Source organism: Pistacia vera, unplaced genomic scaffold (genome assembly GCF_008641045.1).
Source record: "Pistacia vera cultivar Batoury unplaced genomic scaffold, PisVer_v2 Contig840, whole genome shotgun sequence".
In the NCBI taxonomy this organism is placed as follows: Eukaryota; Viridiplantae; Streptophyta; class Magnoliopsida; order Sapindales; family Anacardiaceae; genus Pistacia; species Pistacia vera.
The window spans coordinates 585,489-594,482 of record NW_022196713.1 but is presented as its reverse complement, the minus strand read 5'-3'; the positions used below and the strand labels follow the sequence as shown (position 1 = coordinate 594,482).

At 41.4% G+C, this 8,994-nt stretch overlaps 1 protein-coding gene across 1 annotated transcript; it reads right to left on the bottom strand.

The window, feature by feature from the left end:
* Positions 1-3,601: 3,601 nt before the first annotated feature.
* LOC116118324 lies at positions 3,602-8,510 on the bottom strand. The gene is made up of 6 exons (XM_031404315.1): positions 8,252-8,510; positions 7,515-7,772; positions 5,124-5,247; positions 4,529-5,012; positions 4,343-4,462; positions 3,602-4,198 (listed from the first exon to the last, which is right to left on the bottom strand). Exons 1-6 carry the CDS (start codon positions 8,508-8,510, stop codon positions 3,602-3,604), a joined length of 1,842 nt encoding a protein of 613 aa, XP_031260175.1.
* Between the last annotated feature and the right edge of the window lie 484 nt (positions 8,511-8,994).

Here is an 8,994-nt window from a genome sequence, read left to right as displayed (position 1 = left end):
TATTTTCACTTCCGATCAAATTAGAAGAACAAAGTAGCTCGACTGGTAAGGAAAGGTACCCGAAGGAGTGTACTCGGACTCCCATTTTTTCTTGAGAAATACCTCCTGAACTGTTTCGCTTGAGAGATAGACCAACCCTAAACCCCAAAACCCTAAAACCCTAAACCCAAAAACCCAAAAACCCTAAACCCTAAACCCTAAACCCTAAACCCTAAAACCTTAAACCCTAAAACCTAAACCCTAAACCCGAACACCCTAAACCCTGAAACCCTAAACCTTAAACCCTAAAACCCTAAACCCTAAACCCTAAAACCCTAAACCTTAAAACCCTAAACCCTAAACCCTAAACCCTAAACCCTAAAACCTTAAACCCTAAACCCTAAACCCTAAAACCCTAAACCTTAAACCCCTAAACCCTAAATCCAAAACCCTAAACCCCTAAACCCAAAACCCAAAACCCAAAACCCTAAACGACTAGAAAAAGGGTTAAGCAAGCTTTCCAAAGATGGTTGGATAGCCAGATTCCGATGCCGAACGCCCCGCGAATAAGCCGACAAAGTACCGACAGCGACCACGAGTTAAGAGAAAAACACTTGAAAAAATTCTCCTTAAACCCTAAACCTAAACCCTAAACCTTAAACCCTAAACCCTAAACCCTAAACCCTAAAAACCCTAAACCCTAAACCCCAAACCCCAAACCCTAAACCCCAAACCCTAAACCCCTAAACCCCAAACCCCAAACCCCAAACCCTAAACCCTAAAACCCTAAACCCCTAAACCTGAAACCCTAAACCCCAAACCCCAAACCTGAAACCCCAAACCTGAAACCCCAAACCCGAAACCTGAAACCCTAAACCCGAAACCCTAAACCCCTAAACCCTAAACCCCAAACCCTAACCCCGAAACCCTAACTCCTAAACCTGAAACCCTAAACCTTAAACCCTAAACCCCTAAATCCCTAAACCCTAAACCCCTAAACCCTAAACCCTTAAACCCTAAACCCTCAACCCTAAACCCTCAACCCTAAACCCTCAACCCCTAAAACCCTAAACCCTAAACCCTCAACCCTAAACCCTAAACCCTAAAACCCTAAACCCTAAACCCTCGACCCTAAACCCTAAAACCCTAAACCTTAAAACCCTAAAACCCTAAACCCTAAATTTTTTTTTTGGATAAGGTAAGTATGTATAAAAGACCAAAAATGTACAAATACGAGGGGCATACCCCAAGAGGATGACTGATAACTCTCAGTCAAGAACCCGTGGGAAAACCCACAAAGTCATGAATAGCATAAAGAGAGCACGCATGCTCCCCACAAAGCAAGAGGATGCCATAAATAATAAAGCCACAAACCAGCATAAAAGAGCACGCAGGCTCACCACAAACACAAAGCCACAAACTGGCATAAAAGAGCACATAAGCTCACCACAAACACAAAGCCACAAACCGGCACAAAAGAGCACGTAGGTTCCCTAGAAAGCTAATCAGGAAGATGCCATATCACACGAAGTTGAGTCGAGATCTCGTACTTAGGTGCTAGACCCAAAATCTTGGCCCGAACTAGATCACAAAGACAATATCTCTGTGAGAGCTACAATGATTTCCTTTTTGTCCTTTTCTATTTTAAGGTAAGTTTTCTTTCTCCTCCTTTCTTTAATTTGGTTGGTGGAATCATTAATTAGTTTTTTTTTTTTTTTGGCCATAGATTGCTCTGGTTGTTGTGGGTTTATACTTTGGTAGGGTCATACTGAATTTCTTTCTTCTTCTCCTCGTGTCTTGGTTGTGTTTCCTTTTATTTATTTTTTTTTTTCTGTCGGTTGTTTAGTTTTCATTTGTATTTGGCCACACTGAAATAGGGGAGTTTTGTATCTGATTTGGTTGGTGGACATGGGTGTTTACCATTGTCATTTTGCTACCTCATTCTTCTCTTTTTGTCTTGTTTCAATTTATTTTTGTTGGTTTTGTCTGTAGGCATATCAACTTTCACACTTCATGGGTCCACAGAAGAAACGGAAGACCACAAAAGGAGCAAAGTCCTCGTCTTCAAAACGATCCACCTCGTCCTCTCGAAGATCCGCAGCTCCAAACATTCCCGGAGCTATTATTTTCAAAAGCAAGGACCAAGAGGATAGGTATGCCACTCTTGTCCAACGGCCTGTAGTTTGTACACGTTATATGGATGATGCAGTGTTGATAGAGTTAGACTTAAAAGACGAAATTGGTCTACTGCTTCGTAACATAGGTTGGACTACATTTATGGGGTTGAAATCAAGCACCTATGTCAAATTAACCTAGAGTTTCTTAGTTCTTTTTCCTATAAGATAGTCACCAGATCGTCAAGATGAAGGATGCATTTCATTTAGATTGTTAAACCAAGACCATTGTCTCAATCTTTCACAGTTTAATGAAATTTTTGGCTTCTCTAACTTGGGTTTCAGATTTCCCCCTCCTGAATATGTTGAAAACATAGTTTGGTGCCACTTTATCAACACCAAACACACACAACCATATGATGCTAGTTTTTCCAAATCCACCCACTTACGGAACCCTGCCCACAAATACATTCATAGTCATGTCACATACCATTTTCGAGCGGGGAGAAAGTATAGGGGTTGTTAATAAAAGTGAATTTTTTTGTTTATGGTGCATGGAGAAAGGCCATAAACACAACTCAAGTATTTGGCTTTTAGGACATTTGAATCATGTAGCACATGGTCGGACCGGTAAGATTGCCGTTGGTGGTTTAATCACCACTATTGCTAAATCTGTTGGCATCTCGAATGCACAATTAGGTGAACCCATGGTAGGTAAAGAACGTATTGACCTTGCTACCTTAACTGCTATGCGTATGTGTATTCCCTATCATGGTCAATATGTTTTACAAGACGGACAGGGACGTCCTATTCTGCCACAGCCCGACATTGATCAGTCTCCTCCCGAGGACTTGCAAATGACACTCCAATAAGCTTTCACGCAGAGAGAGTTGTGCTGAACACTGAAGGTCAAGCCGTTCTGACTCCACAAGCTCAAGCACCTGTGACTCTGTAGATGCTCTTACAAGTAGTGCAATGAATAGAGACTAGCATCAACAATGTCAATGATTGCCTACTCATTCTGGAAGCCAAATTTGATCGCTTTATAAGCCCACCTTCCTAAGTGTTTAGTCCTCTACATGCAGGGAAGTTTCTCTCTTTTATTTTCAATTTTTTTTGTGTGTTGTTTCCTGCTTGTCATGCATTGAGGACATTGTGTTCTTTAAGTTTGGGGGAGTGGGTAGTTTGATGGCCTATTTCTTTTATTTAGTGTGTTTGTTTTTAGAAAGTGCTTNGGACAAGCATTCGACACAACACTCAATCAAACAATATTACCAAATACCAACACCAATAAGAGCAAAGGAAGAAACAACAACTACGTACCTCAAGTGGGGCGTTACAGTACGCAATCCCAAGAGGATGAAATCCCAACTCATAGTATCAAAAGCTTTACGAATATCAACTTTAAGGGCACATCGAGGTGAAGTACCCCCAAGATGATAATTCCGCAAAGGCTTCTGAGTCAGCATAATATTATCAGAAATCCTTCGACTCGGGACAAAAGTTGACTAGGAAACCCCAATAATATCCAGAAGCACTACTTTAAACCGATTCACAATCATCTTAGAAATGCACTTGTAAAGTACATTACAACAAGATATCGGCCTAAAGTTTGTCATATGACTCGGGCTCTCCACCTTAGGAACCAAAGCAATCTTGGTAGCATTAACACATCTTGGCATTTCATTAGTAGCAAAAAAATGTCTCACTACCTCTTTGAAATCTATACCAATAATATCCCATGCCCACTTAAAAAACAAAGATGTGAATCCATCCAGGCCTAGGGCTTTATCATCCAGGATAGAGAATAAAGCAATCCTAATCTCATCATCAGTGATAGGAGCAGTCAAGGGAGAAATCATATCAGGAGAAATGCATCTAGAAAAATACATAGAAGCCTCTGTAATCTGAGGTTGACTAAAGGCAGCAAGAAGATCCTTAAAAAAACCCACCGTCAAAGGCCCTAAACCCTGACTATCAGTAATATGGGTACCGTTCCCATCAGTCAAACTGTGGATGCAGTTTCGAACCTGCCTATGGATCAGCGACTTATGAAAGAACTTGGTATTCTGATCCTCTAAGTTCAACCACTGAACACGAGACCACTGCTTAAAGAAAGCCTCCTCATCTCAACAAAGACTGAAATACTGGTTGGCAAAGTTCCTCTCCTCAGAGATACACTCAGTAGAAAAAAGGTCCCGATCCAAATTTCATTGGGCTGTTGCCCACTGAGCCCGAGCCTCAATTACCTTGCTGGAGATATGACTGGAAACCCTAATATGTAACGATTTGAGCTTCCATTTCAATAACCCCAATTTCTGCGTAAGACGGAACATAGGATTGCCTACAATAGGCTCGTCCCAAACTGCCTGAACAATATCCATAAAATTTGCATGATCAGCCAAAAAATTTAGAAATTTAAAAAGGGATGGTACCTTGCCACGGCGGGGACCAAACCGAACAACCATAGAGCTATGATCTGAGACATCCCGAGGTCGAAACTCTGAAACTGTGTTCGATCGATCAAGGATCCAAGAAAGCGATGTAAAGGCCCAATCGAGCTTTTGTAAAATAATCCTATCGCCCTGCTGACTGTTATGCCAAGTATACCGAAGTCCAATGAAAGGAACCCCAATCAACTCAGCATCATGGATACATTGGCCAAAATCATCCATATAACCATACCACGCAGGATCACCACCCACTCTGTCAGAGGCTCCCAAGATGGCATTAAAATCACCCAACACAAGCCACGGGAGCCCTTCCAAATCAAACTCTGTTGATTGATCCCTAAGGAAATCCCACAGATTGCGGCGATTCCCAGGGTCATTAGAACCATACACAAAAGTAATCCCAAAGGAGAACCCCTCAGAAACATGAGTAACCTTGCAAGTAATCTCTTGAAGAGAGCAATGAAGACTATTTACAGAGTAAAAAAAAGAACCCCAACATACCAGAACTCGGCAAACAATAGAATCCGTCGTATTTGACAAAAACTGCCACGAAGGACAAACTCATGAGACCACTAACTATAAATGAGACTGCTCAACCTTAGTCTCTAACAAACCAATCAAACCCAAAGAAGAGGCAGAAATCCAATTCCTCACTACGCGTTGTTTCGAGAAGCCATTAAGGCCTCTAATATTCCAACTCCCTATCATTGGAATTGGGATAGAAACAAGCTAAAAAAATCACTTGAGACTAAGCCCCCACTTTCCCCGACCCTTCCCCTTTACCAGGGGTGGCAAGGAAACTGATCCAGATAAGGTAGCATCTGGTGTCTAGAGATCATAACTATGCAGAACAAGCGAGGCAAACCTATTGGAAGAAGTAGATTGTTTACTCCCAGAACTCATAAAGGAAACCTGAGTGTTTAGCATGCAATTTGTGAAACCCATAATGCGGTCCTACTCATCCTCAATAGGAAAAGGTGAATCATGTTTCGACCCTGATTCAGAGCCAGAAAATTCACCTCTACTAGCACAAACAGTCTGCTAATATGGGACCAGAGCCAAAGAAACATCCCCATCTCTAACTGTACTTAGAATTGAAACTCTAGCTGGTGTGGGAACATCCCTCTCCCTAATGGGATCAGTAGTGGATGGCTGCCTCAAAGGCTCGTAGTCCTCAGATCACACTGCTGTTAGTGTATATTAGTGTATGCCCTAGAAACCATTCGTGTTGTCGGTTTCAAAGCATTTTGTCTTGTATCTATATATATCATAAATAATAGAAGAAAGAGTTTTTCAATTCATATATATAAATTGCTTCCTTTATTCAGTCATGCATTTAAAATAAAGTATGTATATGAATTGTCTAGATGATTCATTTAATCGATAAATGAATTATCGAAAAGGGTTCCCTACGGAAGCAATATAATTTGGGCAACTATATTGCATAGTAGGCATATCANCTAAAGCATGAATTCTTACCTTAGAAAGCTTTAGATGAAATTTCTACTCAAAAAGCTTCTTAAAACCCTTAGAACTCTTGGAAAATTGAGTGGAGAAATTGAGAGAATATTGGCAATTGGAAGAGGCGGTGGAATGAAGAATGAGCAAGGGCTTTCTCAACACTTTACTCTTTTAGCTCATATTATAAGCTTCATTTCCCATTTTGCCCTTGTCCTTTCTTGGAAATTCCATCTATATCCTTTGATTCTTTACAACTACACCCCCATACAACCACAATCTCTACTAAAATTCCTTTCATTTTACTCCCCACTTTTCCTACTAATTAGGGGTAGAATGGTCATTGTGTCCCAAAAGAAGAATTCTCTAGAAAACTCAAGAATCTTTATTTTAGGCTCTTCGCCGCGGCGAAGAATTTTTCGTCGCCTCGGCGAAATTGGGCAGAACCTACCCGAATGCCACTTCTCCTCCTCGCCGCGGCGAAGTTTCTTCTTCGCCCCGGCGAAGTTTGAATTTCCAACTTCACCAAAACTCAACCCATTTTCAAGGCAACAATCCAACCAACTCCACATACAAACTCAATTTAAATTAAAACAATAAACTTTTAACTAATACAACAAATCTTAAATACGTACCTCAAGTGGGATATTACAAAAACAAACTAAAACTCTCTCTCAAACCCACGGCCACTCTCTAATCTCTCAAGGTGGTGTTAAAGTGTGGAGGTCTTATTACTTTGAGGCTAATCTTCATCAATCCAAAGCAAAGGAGTAGGTATAATCTCTTTTCCATGCTTTGTTTAAAAACCGTTTTTTTTTTTTTAATCCATCCGTTCATGCTTTCTTCTCCATTTCCACCACTCTTCATGCATGCATGCTGTTCTTTCAAGAGCAATGAAGACTATTTACAGAGTAAAAAGAAGAATCCCAACATAACAGAATACGGCAAGTAATAGAATCCGTCGCATTTGACAAAAACTGCCACGAAGGACAAACTGACGAGACCACCGACTATAAATAAGATTGCTCAACCTTAGTCTCCAATAAACCAATCAAACCCAAAGAAGAGTCATAAATCCAAATCCGCACCGCACGTTGTTTCGAGAAGTCGTTAAGGCCTCAAATATTCCAACTCACTCTCATTGGAATTGGGATAAAAACAAGCTAAAAATCACTTGAGCTGAAGCCCTTGCTTTCCCCGACCTTTCCCCTTTGCCAGGGGTGGCAAGGAAACTGATCCAAATAAGGTGGCATCTGGTGTCTGGAGATCATCACGATGCAGAACAAGTGAGGTAAACCTATTGGAGGAAGTAGATTGCTTACTCTCAGAACTCATAAAGGAAACCTGAGTGTTTTCTATGCAATTTGTGAATCCTATAATGCGATCCTACTCATCCTAAATAGGAAAAGGTGAATCAGGTTCTGACCCCGATTCAAAGCCACCTCTGCTAGCATGAACAGTCTGCTGATATGAGACTAGAGCCAAAGAAGCATCCCAACCCTAACTGTACTCGGAACCGAAACTCTAGATGGCACTAAAACATCCCTCTCCCGCTCCCTCTCCCTAATGGGATCAATAGTGGCTGACTGCCTCAAAGGCTCGCAGTTCTCGGATTGCACTGCAGTAGCTTTCCCTGGTGCCTTCTGGAAACTAGTAACTATCTTACTCTTACCCTGAGCTATAGCTGCAGTAGGTACCTCTGGTTGGTGATAAACATGACCAAAAACACAGCAGTTAGGGCACCTTTTGGGGGTCCACTCATATTCCACTATAATTTGAATGGGTTCAGCAAATAACCGACATTGAAATTCAAAATGACACCTTAGAGGCTTTGCTGCATCTAGCTCAACACACACCCAAGCATAATCTAAATGGGTCCACTCTGACGTTGTCTTATCACTCGATAACGGTCGACCCAACATAAAAGAAACCATGTAGAGTCCTTTGTGAGACCACAAAGGATAAGGCAAACCATGCAAACTAGCCCATACCAGAACCTTAGAGATGAGGCTTTTATCAAAAGTAAACTGAGCATGCCGTTGTTGGAGAGTAATAGACTTGCCCCTAAACAACCATGACCCTCTCTCTAGGATTGAATGCACCCATCCTCATCCCTAAATCTGAAAAAGTAGAAACCAGTACCTGTGGACATAACATCTTCCAACCACACAGCTTCCTATGCATGGAAAGCAATTGAGCGGACATCATGAAATGGCATAGAATACCCCGGGAAATAGCCCACAATACAGCGAAGCCATTCAACGTCATTGTCATCAATAACATCATTTGGTATATGTAAGATGTCATATTTATCAAGGTCCACAACTTCAAGGGTGAAATAGGACCTAACCTCTGTCACTCTAACCTTATCCGCCCAAGAGGAGGACACTCCTGATGTGCTCTTACCCATACTTTTCTTCTCTATAATTGGCTTAGAGACTAACTTTTTTTCACGGGGCTCAGAAGATGCCCAATTGAGCTTGAAAAGCTTCTTAGACTTCGGCATTTTTAAGCCATTAAAAGATTGCAATGAAAAACTTGCAATATCATTAGATTCAAACTCAAGAAAACCAAAGGAAGAGTTTTTGTGATGAAAAATCTTGGCTCCTTGAATCGCTACATTTGAGAAAGCGGATAACAAATACTTGTCATTCATCCATGGCTCCAAATCTCCAATCCATAAAGATTTCCCCAAATTTTTGGAAGTTTGTGGCTACTGGGAGCTGATGGAGTTAGTGTTTAAAGTGTTGGCTTGGGTTGGATGTGGCATGGTGTTATTTGGGAGTGAGGGATTTGATTCAGACATTTTGTCGAACACTTGGTGGCAGGAAAAAAATGTGTGATTTAGGTGAGTTTAAAAGTTCAAAACAGTGGGGATTGGTGAAAAAACGCCAGGGGTGAAGAGGTTTTGGTGTTGGAAAGAGGAAGGTGGTCAAGAGGGCTAAAGAGTGGGAAGGCTGGGCATAGGCGCTAGGGCGTTGAGGCGTGCG

Bases quoted from the DNA above. Each gene is read 5' to 3' on its own strand.
- LOC116118324 (XM_031404315.1), bottom strand. From the start codon at position 8,510: ATGCCGAAGTCTAAGAAGCTTTTCAAGCTCAATTGGGCATCTTCTGAG. The intron at 7,773-8,251 runs GTATTGTGGGCT...TTCAAATTATAG, and splicing joins TGACGTTGAATGGCTTCGCT to TGGAATATGAGTGGACCCCC. The intron at 5,248-7,514 runs GTACAGTTAGGG...TTCCAATGATAG, and splicing joins ATCTAGAGTTTCGGTTCCGA to GGAGTTGGAATATTAGAGGC.